The sequence below is a fragment of the Phocoena sinus genome, chromosome 20 (genome assembly GCF_008692025.1).
Source record: "Phocoena sinus isolate mPhoSin1 chromosome 20, mPhoSin1.pri, whole genome shotgun sequence".
In the NCBI taxonomy this organism is placed as follows: domain Eukaryota; kingdom Metazoa; phylum Chordata; class Mammalia; order Artiodactyla; family Phocoenidae; genus Phocoena; species Phocoena sinus.
This window is the reverse complement of record NC_045782.1, coordinates 49,628,327-49,649,686: the sequence shown is the minus strand read 5'-3', so window position 1 is coordinate 49,649,686 and position 21,360 is coordinate 49,628,327. Positions and strand designations below refer to the sequence as shown.

The 21,360-nt window shown below is 59.3% G+C and overlaps 2 protein-coding genes across 2 annotated transcripts; one reads left to right on the top strand and one right to left on the bottom strand.

The window, feature by feature from the left end:
• Positions 1-3,753: 3,753 nt before the first annotated feature.
• Positions 3,754-10,612, top strand: TMEM235 (transmembrane protein 235). The gene is given in 11 exon segments (XM_032617509.1): positions 3,754-3,806; positions 4,263-4,387; positions 4,390-4,455; positions 4,458-4,487; positions 5,953-6,033; positions 6,640-6,777; positions 9,116-9,333; positions 9,336-9,364; positions 9,809-9,872; positions 10,187-10,313; positions 10,596-10,612. Coding segments are annotated over 11 exon segments (948 nt in total).
• Positions 10,613-13,427: 2,815 nt separating this feature from the next.
• LOC116746211 (probable low-specificity L-threonine aldolase 2) lies at positions 13,428-19,689 on the bottom strand. Its single transcript, XM_032617508.1, is given in 11 exon segments — positions 13,428-13,570; positions 13,573-13,720; positions 14,231-14,431; positions 14,669-14,806; positions 15,495-15,505; positions 15,734-15,908; positions 16,352-16,440; positions 17,045-17,128; positions 18,750-18,918; positions 18,985-19,186; positions 19,649-19,689. Coding segments are annotated over 11 exon segments (1,374 nt in total). The 3' UTR covers positions 13,428-13,454.
• Between the last annotated feature and the right edge of the window lie 1,671 nt (positions 19,690-21,360).

Below are 21,360 nucleotides of genomic sequence, written 5' to 3'. Positions count from 1 at the left end.
GCCTTTATATTCATCTCAGCTGCTTATTTTTGATATTTGTGCCAATCTGTAAATGGATACTTCACTTTAATAACTGGTCCTTACAAACTGGCTTTGTAGAGAAGCTGAGAAAATGTTTTTGCGCTCAGTTTCCTTTGCACAGTGGGTATTGCTGCAGTTCTCGGCTTTGTCGGGCTGTGCTGTGGAGCAAGGCAAAGCTGGGGCCGACCGCTCAGACCATCTTACACATTTCCTCTTCTAGAAACTTTTGTTCTAAAAACCATATTTATTGCTGGACCTTAATGGCCGCCAGCGTCAGGAAGTTTCCTAGACATCTATTAATGAAGTCTAAGACCCTTGCTAAGGGCAACAGCCTCAACCTTCTCTCGAATATGTGTCTGCCTCTCAGGTTCTCCACGTCGGAGGGAGTCTGGAAGGGTTGTAACTGGTGGTTAATGGTGTCAGGTGTGACATGGTCAGAGCCTGTGGGCAGCCTGGGGAATGGGGATCTTCCATTCTCAGCGCTGGGAAAGATGGAGCGCCAGCCAGTCAGCCATTGGCTGCAGGTTGCCACTCCCTTGGGATGCTGACCATCCTTTGCAGGTTGTACTCACTTAAAAAGAAATAACAATTGCCAGTAAAGTCTCATGTGATCTTACCCCCATTTTTTAGATGCAGAAATGGAGATTTGTAAAGAGGTGAAATAGCTTGTCCAAGATCATACAACTAGTAAGCATTCAGGTTGGAATTTGAATCCAGGCTGTCTATCCCCAAAGCTGGGCCCTCACTGTCTAATGACAGTGCCCAGCCTTGAGGGGGTGCAGCGGGGGATGGCTTTTGGCAACAGCCTGACCCCAGGCGGCTAGTGCTGTAAACCGTCCCCATTCCGTTTTTCAGACAGCTTTGTCACAAAGGCCCTCATGTAAACTGACACCTGCCTGCTGAGGCTTCCATGGATCCTCACTGTACAAGTTTTAACTTTTTATTTTGAACTAAGTTTCACAGGAAGTCGTAAAGCTAGAACAGGGTTTCTGTGTACTCTTTGCCCAACCTCTCCTGTCATAACTACAGTACAGCGTCTGGAGTCGCTTGGCATCTAAGGCCTGAGTTGAGAGGAGGTGAGCGGTACAGCCCAGCGAACTCTGAGCCAGGCTTACCATCGCCAGGGAGTTCCTGTCTCGCCCTGGGTGAATCTAGCTCTTGAAGCAAAGAGCCAACTGAGCTGTAGGTTTTCTCTCCACTGGCCCAGCCTACAGCATTTGAGCCGGCTTTCAGCTGGCTGGGACAAAACTGGGGCCTAGGTTTCTGTGGCAGTTTTCCACCTGATCTCCAAGGTGGTGACGTTTGTCCATCTGTTCACTCAGACACTTGAGCACCTGTTGTTCGCCAGGTGCTATGTCCAGGGCTTGAAGCCTCCTGCAGTGAGCTCACGGGTTCCTTGTTCTCTGAATGGTGGGAAGATACAGGCCACCTGGTAGCCATATGAGTGTGTCCGTGGAGCACCAAGAAGATGACAAGGAGCTATCAGAGCATCCTGCTTGTCAGGAACGAGGAGGAGGCTGCCAGATGGATGAGGAAGGGAAAGATGTGCCAGGCAGAGGGGACGGGAGGGTCCATTCTGGGGACAGCAGGTGCATTCTGTGATGAGGGGGAGGGGTGGCTTGCTCCCGTTTCCCTCTTAGCAAAGCCTGTCAAGGCGGCCACAATGAGCCCCCCATAGGCCTGTGAGTCCTGGGGGATGAGTGCGACCAGCCATGCGGCTGCCGCCCCGCACATCAGTGCTTCCCACCTGTGACCCCAATCATTCGAGAACCCTTTAGAAGGATTGGTTTTGACCGGAAGAGTCTACCAGGATGAATTCGCTTCATAATGCACCCTGAGTGAAGGAGTTGACCTGTCGGGAAGGGTGACTTAGGAAAGTTCATTTTCTGTTGGAGGATGTTTGCCAAATGTGGTGAGATTAGTTGTAGTATAGCTGGTGCTGAGCTGCTCTCACAGTAATTTCGCCAGTGGTTTCAGCTGTTTCCCAGTCCTGCGATGGAGGCCATTTATGGCGTCGTCGGCCTGGAGCAGGAAGCCTGTCACTGGACTCCGGCATCCTGTTCTTTCAGCTTCTGTGAGTTAGTTCAGTGTAAGTTTAAAGGAAAGAGGCTTGGCTGCAGCCCTCTTTTGTCACATGTAATTGGGATTTCTTCCATCAAAGATCACGCCTGCCCCTGATTTTGGTGGTAGTGGTCTGATGCTGGCTTTGAAGAGGTCCTGACAGCCTGGTGACAGGCTTGGTGCTCACAAGTTCTGGATTGCAAATTGATGAAAGGAGGATGAATAATGAAAAATAGTGGGTCATTCTAAGCGGTACCTTTTCACTGGGCTACGGTATAATTTGGATCCATCTCAAGAGAAGTAGATTGGCGGAATTCATCCAAGTAGCCTCTCAAGGACCAGTACCCACTGTCTGGGGACAATGCAATCAGTGGCTCTGACTTACACATCTAGGGTTTAAAACCCTGAACCAGGGCTTTAAAGCAATAGGGAGTAGACTGCTCACCCGGCCATCTACACTGCAACGTGAGCAGGATACATGTCTGTTCCTCTACAGAGACATGGGGCTCTGGAGGCACAGTGGCCTCAAACAGCACTTGTCGCTGGCCCTGACAGCTGAATCCTGCTCTGTTTAAGTTTTATGGGTGCAAAGGAGACCCTTTCAAACAAGCTCGGGCAGAGAGGCAGGGGCACTGGGAGGAAGCGTGTGGAGCGTGCAGCCACAGGGTTCCTCTAGTTCTCCCTAAACACAGTCACGATCGTAGCTTAAACACACACAGAAGCAGTGTCCATCTCTGTCATATTGTGAGGTGTGTGTTAGGGTCATTACCTGCTTTTCCAGCTCCACCCCACTCTCCCCTCCTCCCCACTCCCACCACCACCTGCCGCCCTGCCTTTGTAGATGGCTGCTACTCCCTGAGCACCTGCTTTTCTCTGTCTGCCTCCTGGATTCTTTCACCTTCCAGGCCCACTACCCCCTGAGAGAGGAGGGCCCCTGGCTGGCACCCAGCTTCCGGAGCAGGGGCTGGGGGAGGGCTGTCAGGAAAGAGGGTACTGAGACTGCCACAGCTAGGGTCACTCCCACCCCAACCCCGCCGCGTGCCCCAAGCCTGTCTTGGGTGTGGCGTGAGGATGACGCGTGGCCTGCATGGTACCACACTGTTGCATGCCTCTCTGTCTGAATGGAAGTATGGTTTCAGTAACTTTGCTAGGACCGCTTTCACTTCCTGATTATATTCCTCAAACCTAGAAGAACCTGGTAGAGAAAAGGGGGCTGAGAAAACCAAACACTTGGAAATGAGAGCCCTGGGATGACCCTAAGTCGAGAAGCTGCTCGTCTGAGAAGTTTCACCCTCAGTGAGGCCTCTGACCCCCGTCTCTGCCCTGCATCAGGGGAGGGGGACAGCAATGCACAGTCCAGGGACCTGGGAAGGAGGCCCTCCCGTCTCCCAAGATTGAACCCGAGAGCCTCACTGTGACAGCCCCGGCCTGTCTGTCCCACACATGTCACAGGCATGCTTCTGGTGGGGGCCCCTCTGCCTGCCACCCCACTAGCACCTGACACCTGTCCTAGGAGAAGCTTCGTTTATGTTTGTGCGTGAATGATGGACAGGCAGAGGCTGGCCTTGCCTCACTTGGCATTTGTAATTGGAGCTAAAAGGAAGCAAGACACCTTCCTTCTGTAGCCCCTCACCAGCCCACCCAGTTCATCATCACCTCTGGTGCTTGGTCATGGAGACTGATGAAGACCAGGACGCAGGGCCAACCAGCAGCCGAGTGCCCCAGTATGTGTGTGCACGGGGTGGTGGCGGGCTGCCTCCCACCATTCAGGCCGCCTGCTGAGCCCCCGCGCAGGCCATTTCAGGCCCCACCCTCCCTCCTCAGCCGGCCATCTGGGCGCTGAAGAACCGGAGGGTCAGAGAAATTAAGAAATTTGCCCAGGGACCCACAGCCAGCAGCCAGCTCGCTGGGGATGCTGGCGTTTGAACACAGCTCAGGGGCAAGCTGGGCGGGCTATCACGCGATCACCGACAGGTGGGAGTTCCCGACGAACTGGAGGGGCACTGCACTCAAAAGAGCCCCGGGAGTGCCCGCCTGCCGCTCGGCTCCCCACTCCCCGTTCCCAGCGCCCCCTCCCCGGCCCTGCTCACCAAGTGCCCCCCAGCCCTTCTCCCTGGCCCTACTCCCCCAGGTTCCAGAACGCCCTCTCCCCCCACTTTTGGCTCTCTCCACCCCCTAAGTGCCAGCTTCCCGTGCTCCCCCTCACCCTCTGGCTCCCTCTTCTCCCCCATACCCGACTCCGCTCCGGTCCCTGCACCCCGGACCCGCAAGGCCCAGCTGGGCGCGCTGCTCAGCTTTGCACTGCTGGTGCCGCCGTGGCCAGCGACCAGTACCTCCTGCAGGTGGCGGACGCAGGCAACCACAGCGGCCACCCTCCCACCCGCGGCTCTGGCGCATCTGCGAAGGTACCGTACCGGCTGCCCCTCCCCCGTGTGACCCCTTCCCCTCAGACCCAGGGGCCACACCCCCTCCTCCCAGAGCAGCTCTGAGAGGCTGCCCCATCCCCTGCCTGTCTGCCCACAAGGGGGTCTCTCGGGCACACCTTTCCCCCAACTGTCTTGGTGACAGTCTGGCCGGAGGAGGAAGGGACTCTGGCTCAGGGCCTAGCCAAGGGTGGGAAGTGAAAAGGGGGGCACTGGGTGGCCCCATAAGGACCCCAAGAGCCTTCCAGAGCAGGAACCCTTGACAGTCCCTTGGCCTCACCCTTTGGGGGCCTGTCTTGCGTTAGAAGTGATGGCACATCACTTGGTAGATGGCAGGACACTGCTGGGTGACCTGGGACCTTGTCCCTCAACCTCCAAGTTCTGATCTGTCAGATGGGGAGAAAATGATGCCTCTCTGGATGCAGGGCTCGGGGTGGGAGGAATTAGGGAGGGGAGACACGGGCAGGCCCAGCACCCAGGGGTGCTCAGCTGCTGTTCTTGTCACTTGTCTGCAGGGGTCCTGGGGTTGAGCTGGGAGCCAGTGTGCAGGAGGGAGGTCCAGGTGTGGGGAGCTGGGGCCCTGGCAAGGACAGGGTTCCTCAACCCAGTGACTGGGAGTTGTTTCTTTATTACCGTCCAGGGCTCGGTCTGGTCACCCCATCAGCCCCGGTCCCTGTCAGGCACAGCCAGGGCTGTGGCGCAGGGCCCCTGTTCCCATACCCCCGATGGCCTGACACACAGGGCGGAAAACCGGAGCACCGCGTGGCTTCAGACCCGGGCAGGAGCGGGGAGGGCTTTCTTCGGCGAGGGGTGGGGAGAGGCAGTGGGCTTCCACACGCACCCCAGCTGCGGGCCTCGCCAAGCTGGGGCCAGCCTGGGGACCTTCCCCTGCACAGGGCGTGCACAGGGTGGCAGGGATGTGCGTGAGCATGAGTAAACGAGTGTGCACATGTATGTGAGCAAGGTCAGTGTGTGTGTGACACAGCGCCTTCCTCGGAGCTGCCGGGGAGGAAGGACAGTGCAGTTTACAGCCGCCCCACAGGCAGCCTAAGCCTCCGAGGCTCTCCCGACTTGCATGTGTGCACGCGTGTGTGCCCGTGTGTGCGAGAGTCAGAGGGCCCCTTTCCTGTGCAGGCAAAGCCTGGCTTCCACGTGTGAGCAGGCCCAAGGGAGGCCTGAGGGCAGCCTCTCTGCAGTGTTTGAAACTTTTCGACAGGCATCCACGTAGGTCTTATTTGTACATTAAATAAACAAACAAAAGGTCTTGAGCCGTCCAAACCCGTTTGGGGCCTCAACTCCAAGTGGCAGGAGAGAACCTGATGGGGCCCTGTGGCCACCTCTCGGGGCCCTCGGCTCTGGTTGGGGGTGAGAACCTGCAGGCCACCTATCTCTGAGAAGTACAGGGTGGGTCCAGCCCACCAGGTTTTGCGTTCTTTCTGCTTTTTAGGGCAGAACAGCTGCATCCCCCTGATTGACCCCTTTGCCACTGAGAGCCTGGATGCCTCGACCTTGGTGCGGCACCTCATCTGTGAGTGCTGGTGTGGCAAGCATTTCCCCATCCTTCCTTAATCTCCAGGCAAGGCTCAGAACCCCCTCATCCTAGACCCACAGAACTGCTTCCAGCTGGACCCTTTGTTGCCCAGAGGACATTGCCATATGTATCTGAAAAACCCCATGACTGGCCTCAGCCCCCATGCTCTGCTATTGGCTTGTGACCACAGGCGCCCGACCCCCAGCCTGTCCTGCCCTCCCTATGCCCCTTCTTGACTCTCCTTTATGTTTCCAAATGGGTCTACCCGGTGGGCATCTCCCACCTGGTGAGTTGGGGGCACGTCTCTGCTGCCCCAGAGAAGCCTGGGAGGTTGGGGAGGGTACTGGGAAGCCTCCCTCGCCCTGGGCCTCAGGAAGGCTGTGCCAGGACAAGGGGTGGCCCCTGGGAGGGTCAGGTGGTTACCGTGGAGACATCAGAGGGAATCGGATGGCCCAGCTCCTCCTCTGGCCAAGGCCAAGACAGTCCCGAGCGTCCTACGAAGGAGGACCTCCAGGCAGACAAGGCTCTGCAGTACTCAGCTGGGCTTTCCTTGGGGGGCCGGTCCGGGTTCCCTCCTGCTCCCTGAACCCCCTCTCCCGGCAGCGCTGTGCTGAGCCCTCGTGGTGGTCCTGCCCCTGAGCCTTGTCCTTGTCGTGTGCGGCCGGATCCGTGGCCTCCTCGGCTCCCCGGCCCAGAGCCTCCCCCGGCTGCTCTTCATGGGCTGCCGCTTCTTGTTGGGGGGTGAGTCTGGGGGCTGTGAGGGCCGCAGCTCCTGGCAGTGGGGTGCTGCCTCTCCTGCTGCCCCATCCCCTACGCCCCCAACCCCGCTGCTCTGAGCCTGGGGGCCCACCCTGGCCGTTGAGCTGCAGCAGGTGGGGGCGCCCTGGGTGGTGCTGGAGACTGTGTAGGGGCAGGGATTCTGATTGTGAACCCAGAGCCAGGGACTGGGGCCAGGGAGCCCCAGGGTTGAGCTTCCAGGCGCAGGAGGAACGAGGATCTCTGAGGGGTCCCAGGAACTGCCCCGCTGGACCTGCACGAGGGGTGGCGGACCAACCCGCACCTGTTCCCTGTCCTTCCCAGATCACCGTGGTGAGGGGGCAGTGCAGGCAGGGGGGTTGGCATCTGCCAGACAGGGTGAGACGGGACCTTGGAGTCCTTGGCAGTGACCCCAAGCCAGGCCCAGACTGCAACTAGTAACAGTGCATGAGCTGGCGTACATCTAGCCCACAGGCTCTGGGCCGAGCCCTCCCTCAGGGACACAGCGTTGCAGGCACTCGGGTCGCATCTTCCTGCTGAGATGTCCGAGGATTCCCCGAGCTCAGCAGGAAGCTTGTCCTGGAGTCCTCTTCACTGCCTTTCGGTGCTGTCTGCCCCAGCCAGCCACCCACCCGCTGTCCCCAGCTGCCCACGGCTGGCTGTCGCTGACCGTGGGTTGGAGGCTCCTCAGGGTCAGTCCTCAGTGACCCCTTCCATCCAGGACCAGCCCTGAGCCGAGTCTGATGTCCTGGGCCAGCTCCACTGTCAGGGCTGTGGCACGAGGACCAGAACACAACGGCCTGGGGCTCCCTCCTGGGCAGGCCTGCGTCCTCCCCAGGGGCTGCTGGGCCCTTTGGGAGGCCTTGGTCAGGAGGGAGTAGGTGCCAGTTGCCAGGGGCACCAGCAGCCTGGGTGTTTGGTGTAGAGAATGAGAGCAGGAGGAATTTGTATTGAATTGGTATTGCGCTTGGAACCAAGGCACTGGCCGGTGGGCGGAGGGAGGGTCTGCAGGCAGCTGCTAGGGGGCGCTCCTCTGGCTCCGAGGGCGAGCCGGCAGTGGGCCTGGTTCCAAGAACACCCGGTCTGCTCCACTGCTCAGAGGCCACACTGGCTGCACCTCTGCTTTCCTTGCATGGCGGGCACCCGGTGGAAATGGATCATCTGACATCACTGACATCACCGTCAGGAGCCCGCACAGGTGGCCCAGGTGAGGCCAGTGCTGGCAAATGCACCAGCTCTGGGGGCTCTGAGACAGGAATGTCACACCAAGGGGACCTGTGTGAGGCCAGATCACCCCAACCCTCCCCATCACCATCATCACTGCAAGAAAAGGGAGGGACACAGAGAGCTCCCGCATGACACTGGCTGGGTCCTGAGCTAGGGAGCTGGGGACGGACAGGGCCTGGGGTGATGAGTTCCACAGCCATCACCCCAGGCTCTGTCCCTTCTCTGGGTCCCAGTGAGATCCAGACCTGGCCCTGAAGGTCAGATCTGGTCAGCCTCTTGCTGTGGCTGGGCAGTGTCCCGAGGGAGCACCGTACATTCCCTACAGTGGGCACCAAGGGCAGGCCCTGACGTCAGCCTGCAGCTGTGGGACAGGGGCTGACTCTCTGGGCTGGTCCCTCTGAGCCTGGGTGGACAGGCAGGTGTCCCAGTGCCCAGCTCGTTGCTTGCCCCTGACCCTCCAGGGTCACCAGGCACTATGTGCAAAGCCAGTCTTCTTCCTTTGTGCGGAGATGCAGGGTCGGAGGAGGAGGGCATCCCCGTCTGGTGAAGGACAGGGGTTATAACAGGAGTTATAGGAAGGGGCTGAAACTCAGACCTGGGGAGGGGAGAGGGCCTCTGGAAAGAGGTACACTGAGCTAGGGCCAGGAGGGGAGGCTGGGGCCCAGTAAAGTGGGGAGGGGGAGCTGTGAGGAACAGGGGACGGAAGTGCAGGTCAGGGGCCTGGCTCAGAGCTCCCCCAACCCTTCCCGGCTGCCAGTACAGGTCACTGGCCACGTACGTGTGTGTGTGTGTGTGTGTGTGTGTGTGTGTGTGTGTGTGTTGGGAACTCCAGGGGGTATGGGAGGGTGCTGTATATGTGGAAGCAGTTATGTGAGTAGGGACCATGTATTGGGGGTGTAGGCTGTACTGTTTGCAAGGCGGTTTTGTGGAGTGAGGTCCTGAGGTTTGAGGACTGAATCGGAGCCTCCATTTTCCCCAAAGGCCAGTGGGCAGAAGCTTCCGAGGCTGTGTCTGCACACCCACCTTGGCCAGGGGCCCAGGCAGGGCAGGCGCCCCCAGCAGGCAGACGCGCTGAGTGGTCACTCTGCACCCCCAGGCGCCCTGACCCTGACAGGGGTCAGCACCTACATCAGCTACTCACACCTGGCCTTTGCTGAGACGGCCCGCCAGGACGGCCCCCGACACGTGCAGGACATCTGCATCAGCTTTGGCTGGTCTGTGGCCCTGGCCTGGGGCTCCTGTCCCTTAGAGACACTCAGCGGCATCCTCCTGGTCACAGAGGCTCGAGCCCTCAGCCTAAGCCAGCAGCCGGGCGCCCCCCACTCTGTGGGCGTCTGAGTCCCAGGCAGGCAGGTCATGGCACAGGGGCTCGGTTTCCCTGTGCATCTCCTGAGATTGGGTGGTCAGAGCCCGGCCCTGAGAGGCCCCGGGAAGGAGGCTGGGGGCTCGGTTCTGAAGGCCTGGCTGGAGTCCTGGCTGGGAGGGGTGGCCTTGGGGTGAGCAGGGGGCTGAGAGCAGAGTTGAGAATCCAGACTTCTCTTGCCTGATGTTTGGGGGGCTCCTCTGCTCTGTTGTTTCTTTAGGGCCTAAGTGGTTTAGCCTCCTTTTAGAGGTGAGAAAGGTCGAGTCCCAGAAAGAAGCAGCAGCGAAGGGCCGAGGGCCGGCTTGTGGTGGTCGTGTGAGGGTGCTGCTCCTGGGAGGTCAGCGGGCCTCCTGGCCTCTTGAGACCATGGCCTGTGCTCGCCGCTCCCTGTCAGTCCTGGTGTGCCACAGCTGCCCCCGTTCCTAGGTACCTGAGTCAGGCGGAAAAGCTACCCCAGTCCTCAGGAGGGGGCAGTTCGAGAGAGAAGCAGGTACCCGGCAGACACCCCCCGTGCCAGGCGCCGTGCTGAGTGCTGCCCGCTCGTCCACTCTGCTCGTCCAGTCTCCCAATCACCCTTCACAGCAGGTCCCATTCACCCATCTCACGGAAGGAAGACAGGCCCAGATCACCCCAGAGCAGATAGCAGAGCCCGTGCCCACGCGGGCCTCTATTCTGTCCTCTCCCTGCCCCTCCCCAGGGCAGGCGTTGCTGGGGAGGGGACTGAGGACTGGGGCGACCCCTCGGATGTGCAGGTGCAGGGGGAGCTCAGGGGGCTGGACATGCCTTTGTTCCCCCTGTTTTCAGGCCTTTGTCCCCGCCCTGGTGCCGCTGCTCCTTCTGAGGGGCCGGCGCTCCAGGACCCGATCCTGGTCTGCAGCTCCCTGGGGAATGTCTGTGATTGCCAGGGCCGTGTGGGCCCCTGAACAAGCAGGTGTGGAAGTCCTATGGGGCGGGGGAGCCATGCCAGGGTGGAGAGGGAGGGGCTTCTCAGCCAGGAGGGGTGGGGGCCACCCAGGGTGGCAGAGGCCAGAGCCTGGAGTTCTGACTGCAGGCTCCTTGAATGGAGGCACACCCAGGCCTGGTGCTCCTCTGAGGCCAGACAGACGGGAAGGTGGTCGGCCCGCCCACGCTGGTCATCGTGGTCTAGGGAGGCTGAGGCTCCTCTCCTGCCATGCTGGGCAGTACCTGAAGCCCTCCTTGGCCTTCGTTTCAGGTTCAGGGCCCTCCTGAGTCTGGGGTGTGTGCTGGGGCGTCCACAGCGGCCTCTCTTGTGCCTCGGTCTTCCCCCTCCCCCCCGTCTCCCTTTATTGCTTGGGAAGTTACAGGAAGCTCTGGGGGCATCAAGGGAGTCCCACTGAGGGACAAATAGCTTGGGGGTTAAGTGGGGGCCTCCCTTCCTACTGGTGTTTTAAGCATTTAACATTGTGTCAATTTGTCCTTAAAGAAATCAGCTCGTTCTGTGTGCAGTTAAACCTTTACTCTCTTAAAACTTTTTAGAATAGATAATACATGCCCATGGCTTACAAACAGTGCAGGGAAACCCTGTTACCAGCTGTGTGTGTGTGTGTGTGTGTGTGTGTTTGTGTGTCCATCCAGAGACATCCTATGTGTCTGTCTATCCATCCAGAGAGAGACATCCTGTGTGTGGTCTGTGTGTCCGTCCATCCAGAGTCGTCTTCGGCAGACGCATTGAGCTCCTTCTTATTTCTGGTCAGCACAGGCAGGGATGACTCCTGGGGCCTCATGTTGGATCCAGGGTCTGGCTTTGTGGGCAGGTCCTCTCAGCTTGGGAGGCTCTTACCTGACCTCTCCATCCTCTCACACAGGGCTTCTCGTGTGGGTTTGCTGGGGGTCGGGGTGTGGGAGAGTTTAACCCTGGGCCTCTCTGACTGCAGACAGGCTGGGGCTCCAGGCATGGACACTGGAACAGACACACATGGGTGGCCCTGGGATCCTAGAACTCCCTGAGGGAGGGTGGAGAGAAGGGGCACTTGCCCCTCCCCTGCTTCTAGAACAGACCTGTCCATGACTCAGTGAGGCCAGCCCAGGCAAGCCTCAGTCTCTGACTGGCCAAAGTCCACAATGGGTGTTTCACGTTCACTCTAGCTCCTAGCCCAGGTCTTTTTTTTTAAATTAATTAATTAATTATTGTCTGTGTTGGGTCTTCGTTGCCGCGCGCAGGCTTTCAATAGTTGTGGCGAACGGGAGCTACTCTTCGTTGTGGTGCGCGGGCTTCTCATTGTGGTGGCTTCTTTTGTTGTGGAGCACGGGCTCTAGGCGTGCGGGCTTCAGTAGTTGTGGCTCGCTGGCTCTAGAGCGCAGGCTCAGTAGTTGTGGCGCACGGGCTTAGTTGCTCCGCGGCATGTGGGATCTTCCCGGACGAGGGCTCGAACCCGTGTTCCCTGCATTGGCAGGAAGGGTCTTGACTGCAACTTCCTGAGTAGCTCCAAGAACTCCCACAACTGCTCAGCTAAGCCTCTCCCTAATTCCTGGACCACAGAAACTATGCGAAGTAATGAAGGATTATTGCTGTTTGGGGGTAGTCTGTTACCAAGCAATGGGTAACGACTACAGTACACATTTTGCAGGGCAGGGCAGGAGACCCTGCAGAGGCTTAGAGTTGCTGGCTTTCTTCTGATTCTCTGTATTATTGTCACCCCTCAAGCACAGGAGAGTGGTTCTGGGGCCTTGGGGAACCCCAGGAGCTGCATCTCCCAGAGTATACATAGATCTAGATTCTTCTAAGGGAAGGAGGCAGGGACTTCCCTGGTAGTCCAGTGGTTAAGACTCTGCACTTCCACTGCAGGGGGCCTGGGTTCGATCCCTGATCAGGGAACTAAGATCCCACGTGCCGTGCAGTGTGGCAAAACGATATAAATAAATAAATAATTAATTTTTTTTAAATGAGGGAGGCAAAGAAGGAGGGTCCTCAGCTTCAGCCTCTTTGGCCCGCCAGATGCCTTCTCTCCTCATGTCACTCACATTCACCGTCATGCTTCCAGCCCAGGCCCTCTCCTGAGCACCATGCCTACACTTCCAACCACTTCTAACTACTTGTGCACCAGGGCTAAAACACCACTCTTAAACTGAAGCATCCTCTACCCTCACAAAGCTAGTCCTCCTCCTATGATTCCTACTAAGGGCTTTCTACAGCACTGATGTGATGGCCTGTTTCCCCTATTTAAAAAAATCCGTACACACATTCACAGATTCATATATATACATACGTATGTATATATCCAGAAAGAAATACGCAAAAATGTTAACAGTGGTTATTCTTAGGCGGTTTTTAAACATATATTTTGTCCAGGTTTTCTTGTTGACTTCAGCAGGACGGTGGTCTTAACCACTGAGTCTGCCTAAATTAAATTACCCCAGGAGCTGCTAGAAAGGAGATCCTGTCCCAAATTATGTGCAGCAATGACATATTATTTCATAAGCACAAAAATTTTACTGTTTAAAAAGGTAAATACAGGGGCTTCCCTGGTGGCGCAGGGGTTGAGAGTCCGCCTGCCGATGCAGGGGACACGGGTTCGTGCCCCGGTCCGGGAAGATCCCACATGCCGCGGAGCGGCTGGGCCCGTGAGCCATGGCCGCTGAGCCTGTGCGTCCGGAGCCTGTGCTCCGCAACGGGAGAGGCCACAACAGTGAGAGGCCCGCATACCGCAAAAAAAAAAAGGTAAATACAGATGAGATGACTGCAAGATAAAGCCCCAGCCCCCTACTAGGCCACCCAATACCAGTGTCCATTTCTGTGTCCTCTCATGCTTCCTCCTGCAAGTCCCCAAGATGCTCTCATGAGCCATGTGGCTGCCTCCTGGGCTGTGCTGGGAGAGCCAGCATGGGGTCCCACCTGTCCTTGCATGCTTGGGCCCCTGTCCTGGACACAGGGGTACGCGAGGTTTGCTGGGTGAACAGGTGGAAGGCCTCACCCCATGTGTCATGGAAGTGAAGGGGTCCAAGGAGACCAGTGGATGACAGGGGTGTTGTTTTACTGCCTCTCTTCCCACCCACTCCCTGGGGACACCTCCACTCCCCACCTCCCTCCGTCCCACCCAGGGCACAGGGTCCGTCACCCCATCCTCAGGGCCCTCAGCACGAACGCCCACTTTCCCAGCGCCAGCTTGGTGTCCTGTGCAGAGATGTCGCGGTGCCGCACGGCTCGCACTGACCGCTCAGTCCAGGGAACAGCAGCACACGCACTGCGTGGCCAGTCTGGGCCACCTCGTCAGCGCTCATGGTCTGCAGGCGCTGGCACAGCTCCTCGGGCGGCAGCCCATCCACCTTCACCTCACCTCCGGTGGTGAGATCCACGGAGCAGACAGGGGATGCCAGTTCCTGAGCCCAGGTCCTGTGGTAAGTGGAGCCCGACCCCAGTACCCCACCACTATCCCTACCACTCCAGCCATGTCACCCCAGGAAAGGCAGAGGACAGCCCAACTGTAGTGGGAAGAAAAGAGGGAGTCTTATTCCTAACATGGGCAGGCTTGTCTCTGCTACTTTTCAGCTCCGTGACCTTGGACAAATCCGTTAACCTCTTGGGGTCTAGGTTTCCTCATCTGTAAAGTGGGGACATCGTGGGGTTGTTGTGAGGACTCAACCCAAGTTAAAGGCTACATTCTGCGGGATCCTGTAGAAAATTACTAACACGCACTGGGTGCCTACTGGTCTAGGACCTGCACGGTCGTGGCCTGGTAAAGCATAGACCACCTGGATCCCACCCCTGCTGGTTCAGCGGCTAACCTTCACCTTCTAGAGTTGGAAGGATGCACACCTGCTGGGGGTTTGGGCCCGGCTACAGGGGACCCCCAAGGCACACCCCTGGGGCCAAAGGGAAGTGGGGGGTGCCCAGGCACCTCTGGCAAACCTCTGGGCGTTCTGGTGGTCCTTCAGCAACACCTCCTCAGCATCAGTCAGTCCCACCAGGGCAGCTGCGGCCAGCACCCCCGCCTGGCACATCCCCCCACCCAGGGCCTTCTGGAGGCGCCAGGCTTCTTCAGTGAAGCCCTTGGGTCCCCCACCCAGGGCCCCCACTGGTGCGCCGAGGCCCTGGGGGAAGAGAGGAGAGTCCTGCCTGCCTGCCCATGGGGGTGCATCTCTGTCCTCGGGGCTCTGGAGGGGGCAAAAGGGACAGGGATGGGCGACACTGTGGCCTCATCAGGGGGAGGGGGTTAGAGGGGCCCAGCGTGAGCAGCTGCCAACATAGGAGCTCGGGGACCCAACTCGGCCTCTTGCTGTGGGCATCTCTACCCTCCTGTTTCGGGGGCGGCCCAGCGGCTTCCCTACCTTGGAGAAACAGAGAGACACAGAATCACAGTGCTCCACGATGCGGGCAGGGGGCATGCACAGAGCCACCGCGGCATTCATCAACCGGGCCCCATCCAGGTGAACCTGGACCCCATAGCTCTGGGCCAGCAGGTGCACCTGGGGGTGAGAGGCAGGAGGGGTCAGAGGGCCAGGCTGGGGGGAGGGGCAGAGGGAGGATGGGTCTCCAGATCACTGGAGGATCACTGGGCTTGTGTCCTTGAGGAAGCATGAGGGGTTTGAGTCAGGAGAGCTGGCTGGTGACAAGCTTGGCCATCTGGCACCCGAGCAGTCACTCTGGGCCTGGGCCTGAGGCTGTCCTCTGTGAAAGGGGGTCGAGGATAAGGGTTTTCTTTTCTTCTTTTTTTTATTTTTGGTGGTACTCGGGCCTCTCATTGCGTGGCCCCTCCTGTTGCGGAGCACAGGCTCCGGACACGCAGGCCCAGCAGCCATGGCTCACGGGGCCAGCCGCTCTGTGGCATGTGGGATCCTCCTGGACCGGGGCACGAACCTGCATCCCCTGCACTGGCAGGTGGACTCTCAACCACTGCGCCACCAGGGAAGCCCGAGGATAAGGGTTTTATCTCCTGTTTATGGCGGGCTCACTGTGGGCCAAGCGATGAATGCCTCATCTTACTGAAGCCTCACCGCAACCCTATTGGAAGGATGCCCTCAGTCCCGTTTCCCAGGTGAGGAATAGGTCTGGAGGGTTAGTTAGTGCTCAAGTTCTCGCAGGGGAGAGCGGCAGAGCCCAGCCCTCGCACCCTGGCCCTAAAACCGACCAAGGTGGTGCTGCTTGGGGACTCGCCTCCCTGAGGACTGGGTCTCTGCTCTTTGGAGAAAAGCTTGGGCACTGGGGCAATAATTCCCTTTGCATCTGCGCCTAGAACCGCACCTATGTCTCCTACAGCAGTTCCGGCCACTGATGGGCACCCAGGCATGTATCAGAGGGGACTAAACCCCAGGAGAGGGGCCTGAGGGACAGAAAGCCAGCAGCTGGCTAGTGGTGGGGGCACAGTGGCGGGGCCAGGCTTAGCTGGCATAGGCACTCGATGGGGAGCACCCGGCCCCCTGAGCTGCTGTGGGCGTCCTCCAGGCAAATGAGCTCACAGACCGGGTGGGAGCGGCTCCCAAGGCTCCGTGCAACCAGCCCCTCCAGCTCAGCCAGGTCCAGGGTACCATGGGGCAGGTCTGGGAGGGGGTGGGAGTGCGCCCCAGCGATCTGCGGGTGTGGGCGTGCAAAGGATGAGGTCCAGGGGTCCAGCAGCACCTCCTACCCCTGTCCTGTCTGCTCCTCCCCAGCTCTGGGCCGTGAAGCCTTCCCCCTGTGCTGTGGACGTGGGCATAGACATCCCAGCTAAGGGTGGGGGAGGACTGAAGGCACCATGTTTGCTTGAGAGGCTGCAGTCCCTCCTCCCTAAGCGCCCAGTGCTCTGGGTTCCCACTAGGGGGCAGCAGGGTTACAAGCACAGCCAGCAAACCGACTGGCCTGAGCCGAGCCCGCCCCTGTGTGGTCAATCTGGGAATGGCTCTCCTTACTGCCTTCCCTGGAGAGGCCACCATTTCTCCCTCTGCAGGTCCCAACTTGGTGCCTGGGAGGCAGGTTCTCACCCCACCTGCTGAGCATCCTGTGCTGGCCCCGGGCGAGCGGTGCTGGGCCCTTACCTGATCCACCCCGCCCTGCGCCTGGACGTGGAGGTGGCACTCCTGCCCAAGGAGGAGTGGGGAGCCCCGGCGCTGGCAGTGATACATCACTAAGGTAGATGGGGTGGGGGACAGCGTTGGCACCGAGTCCCATGGGGCCCATCTGTCCCCAACCAGCTCAGCCGGACTGACCCCCAAGGCCACAGCTAACTCCCAAGTGCCTTATGCCAGTTAGGAAAGAGCGCCCCTTCAAGACACCTTCCTGCCATGTGCTGGAAAACCATCCCACTAAGTCCACAAGTCTAAGACGGTGACCCTGTGGATCACTGGGCGCTGCACACCCTACACCCCTGTGCCCTGCAGCCCACCTGCAGGGTATCTCCTGCGTGGGGAAGCCAGCCACGATGCTGCTGTTTGGGGAATAAGCAGCCCAGGGCACGGGCACCAGTCAGGCCCTAGCAGGAAACAGAGGGCACACGCACCCTGGGAATCCGGAGTATTTGATAAAGGAGCAATTTACAAAGGTGTGGCAGCATGCTGGGAAGTCACGAAGTTCAGTGCAGGACCCCCCCAGGCAGGAAGGGGTGAGAGGAGGGTGTGGTTACAGGTTCCAGATGGCTCAGAGCCCCACTGACATTGTCACAGCCCCCAGCACAAAAGGGAGAAGCATGGAGGGAGGGCCTGGAGGGCAAATGGAAGTCGCCCCGCGCTCACCAGAGATGAGGTTGGCCATGGTGTTTGTGGGAACGAACAGGGTTCGCTCCACCCCGAGCAGTTCCGCAGCCGTGGCCTGAAGCTCTGAGGTGGGAAGGGATGGGGGCGTGGCGGGGGGGGGGGTCACATCAACAATGGCACTTTTCAAATTCCTCTCTTTGCCGATCCCATGAGCCCTTTGTCCGGATGAGGGCATCTTGCCCAAGGCTGTGGTGAGTACCCAAGCAGGACGCCAGCCCTGGTCTGCCAGCTGCAGCCTGTGATCTTGGTGGCTGCACATCTGGGTCCAGGGGCCCCTCAGTCGACCCTCTGTACCCCGCCTCCTCCTGGGCCATGTTCTCCCCACACACACTGAAACTCTGTGGTTTGAACCCTCCTGTCCCACCCAGACCTCACACCTGTCTCACTTCCTTTCCCATCAGTCCCTTGCAGGTGGGGCCCTGCGGTTTCTCTGCTGACTTCCTCTCCCAGAACAGAAGGACTGGAGGAGACTCTGGGGGGATGGAGGGGGCGGGACTTCCGGCTCCGGCTTTACAGCTCACTGTGGCTTCCCTCTGCCTGTGGCATACAGTATGAAGCCTTTGCCGTGACATTCAAGACCGGGGGGGATCTGCCTTCTGCCTCCCCTCCAGGGACAGGAATGCTCTCCTGCACACCCACTCCAGCCCCATTCCCCATCCATATCCCAGACACCTTTTGCACCACTCTGCTTCTGCTTCTGCAGTTCCCCTGCCCGGTGAGCCAGCACTCCCTTCCCTGCCCAGAGTTGGGGGTGGAGCACTTCACTCATCTTTTAAGAGGTTCCTCCACAAAGTCTCCATTTCCTGTGAGTCCCATGTCCCCACCTGCCAGTCCCCAAGGCACTCTCTGTGGATGCACGTTAACCCCAGCACCTCCCTCACTTCAGTGGGGGTGACTGTCTATGCATCAGGTGGCCTGCTGAGCAGTGGGTCAGCATCTTTGAAGTTCCAGGCAAAAGTGGGTGTCTGCTGGATGCATGATCAGCCCCATCACCACCTGACCCCACATCCAGGCCCTCAGGGCTCAAGTGGTAACCCTCAGGCTTGCCCCTGGCACAGCTGACGGTCCTACACACTCCAGCAATAGCAATGGTTCACTAAGGCAGCAACTCTCAACCCAGGGTGGCGGCACCAGTCACCATCTTGAAAACACTCCCTAGGTTTTTAGAACCCACTCCTGGGGGGCGGGGGGATGCAGCCTGTGGAGAATCCCTTTTTCTAGGTGGGTTTTCTCTTTGTCTTCATGTGGGAAGGTGGTGGGTGCAGGACAATAGCTAACGGTGCTAGAGTAAGACCTGGGTTCAAGTCCTGTTTTGCCATTTATTCGGTATGGGAACTTGAGTGCCTGGCTCAGCTGCTCGGAGCCCTCCTCTGCAAGATGAGATAACACCCATCTCATCGGGCAGTGGGGCCACACTTTAATGAGCACACAAGTCACCCGGCGATCCTGTTTTAACTTGCAGATTCTGGCTCAGGAGGTCCGGTGTGGGGGCCGAGAATCTACATTTCTAACAGGCTCTCGAGTGATGCGTCAGACTGAGCCGCAAGGACGCCAAGCGCAATGCCTAGCCTGCAGCTGAGCCGCCACCCCGGGTCCCGGGCCACCTCTCCCCCCGCCAGCACCATGGACAGCGCACTGGGGTCGCCGCGAGGACCCCCGGCCCCGGCCTGCACGCCGGGCTCACCGCGGACGGTGGGGTCCTCGCCGTAGTCGTCGTTCCCCACAACCGCCTCGGCCATGGAGCGCCTCATGGCCGGCCCGGGCTTGGTAACCGTGTCGCTGCGCAGGTCCACCACGTGCGTCGGGATCCCCGCCTGGCTCCCAGATCCCCGCGCCCAGAGGGCCCCCTGCTGCTAGGTCGCAGCCCGGGCCAGTCTGCGGAGCATGGCGGGGGCAGCGCTCGGCTCCCCCGCCCCGACCTCCCCGGCGAAGGCGACCGGGAGCGGCGGGATCCGAGCAGCAGGACTTTCCGAAATTCGGCCGCGGCCGACCGTGGCTGGCGGGACGGCTCCGCGGCACGCTGGGAGTTGTAGTTCGGCCTTCGTCACGGCCGGCACCGCGCAAGTCCGGGAGAGGGCCCCCGCGGCATGCTGGGAGTTGTAGTACGACCTTCGTCGCGGTCTGCGACGCGCGAACCAGGGATGAGGGCGAGGAAGGGTTCTGCTTACCCAAGAAGAAACCGAAACCAGGCAAGTTTTTATAGAGCAGACGCTCATGTGCTTTTTACCGTGTGCCCCGCACTGTCCCAGGCACTTTACAAGTGTGAACGCAGTAAAGTCTCTAGACAGCTCTTAGGAGACAAGTACTCTTTTCATCACGTTTTACAGATGGGGAAACTGAGACACACAGAGCTAATGAACTTGGCGAGGAGCGTGCAGCTCTGAACCACTGTGTTACGTTGCCCCTAAAAACTAGCTTCCCATTATCTACTTTTTTCAGTACAGATTTATTGAGCACCCACTGGTGTCAGGCATCGCCTAGGTGCCAGGCAGAGGGACACAAAGATGGTGCAACCCATCTGAGCGTCCGACTTCAGATGGAGGTGGAATTAGAGGGGTGCCTGGAGAACCCCCTTCTCCATACCCCCGGCCCTTGACGGGTGGACTGCCTCCACCCAGGGCCATGCGAGGTAGTGGTAAAAGGACCCGACTGACTCAAGTCCCAACTTACCAGATGTGTGGCTTTGGACAGCTCAGTTAACCTCTCCGTGCCTCAGTCTCCTTAAATGCAAAATGTGCTGTTGAGGATTTGACGACTTAAGGCTTCTCCTGCTGGCCCTGGTGCCTGGCTGGTAGTGGGTACCGTGTATGCGTGCTTGCTCTCCTACTGCTCTACCATGGTTACTGGTCACAGTCCAGGGCCCTGGGCCTTCGTGCTGCTGTGGGGTGCAGCCTGACAGCCTGGACTGGGCCTCCTGCAGGGTGACCTTCCCTCACTCAGGGAGGACAGGCCTCCCTCTGAGTGCCCAGCCCCACTCAGCAGCTCCCCTTCCCAGAGTGTGGGCCACAGATGTCTCTTCCTCACAGGAGGAAGTCGGTCCTGAGGGGCTGAAGGTCACCAGAAGAGGCACCCACGCCTCTGATCAGGGCACCCCTCAGCAAAGAGGACTCTCAGACACTGACCTTCATCGGACTTCTGCCATGTGTCTGCTCCGGGTTGGGTCTGGGGATAAAGGAGAGCAAAGCAGCCTGCCCTTGGAGGTCAGGTCCTCGGGATGGGGACAGGATGCTGCCTGTTGGTGCTGGGAGAAGCTGCATTGGACCTGGCTGAGGCATCAGGGCAGGCTTCCTGGAGAAAGCAGTGATTGGGCTGAGCTTTGAAGACATTAAGGTGTTAATCAGACAAAGGCAGAGGGGAGAGAGTGTTCTGGGCAGAGAGAACAGCATGGGCAAAGGATTGGGGTAGGAGGCAGCTGGAACGTTTGAGGCCCTGAAGGAGAAGGGAGCAGGGGTGGAGATGGGGCCCAACAACTGGAGCTCTCCACCTCTCCCCCTGTGCCTGCAGAGCCATCCCGAAAGGGTGGAAATTGCAAGTCCCCATAGGGTCTGGGGCCCCAACGAAAGGCTCACTATGCCCTAACCCCGCCCCGCTTCCTCCTGCCAGCGCCAGTGCCCTCCGGCCCTGACCCTCAATCTCCACCGAATTCCGGGCCCTTAGAAAACAAGCCCCTTATCTCAGTGTCTGGCTCCAACCCTTCTGCTGGGAAGTGGGGGGAGGGGAGCAGAGGCCTCTGTGGGAAGGAAGGGAGGGACTGGGGCAGTGATGGTGGCTCCCAGGGGAGCAGGGAGAAGGGGGCAAACAGCTGGATCCCCAGGCACCTCCCAGCCATGGCAGAACCACAGAGTGACCTTGTGTTTGCAGTCACTTCACAGTTTGCCAAGCCTTCCCACCTACAGCCTCCCAGCTAATCCTCACAGCAGCCTCGCGGGAGGGGGGCTGGGCAGGGGGCTACCTGCCATTTTTGGGGGCTACCCAAGAATGCCACCCAGGTGACACAGCTGGTCACCAAACTGGGCCTTCCTCCTCCCATAGCAGAGCTGTTCCCCAGAGAGTGGGCTGTTCCTGGGGAAGGCTGGGCCCAGCAGAGATTGCTTCTGCCAGGTGGCTGCTTATCACCTCCTATCTTGTCCCAGGGCACCTGGCCACCCCTACCTCGCCTAGTGGTGGCTTCCAGTGCGGGGGCGGGGGGGGGCGGGACCAGAAAGCTCAGGCTATCAGGGGAGAAGTGGGGGGGCTCTCCCTGGGCCAGTGAGGTCTGTTTCTGAGGTCTTATCAAGGGGGGAGACCCTCTGAAC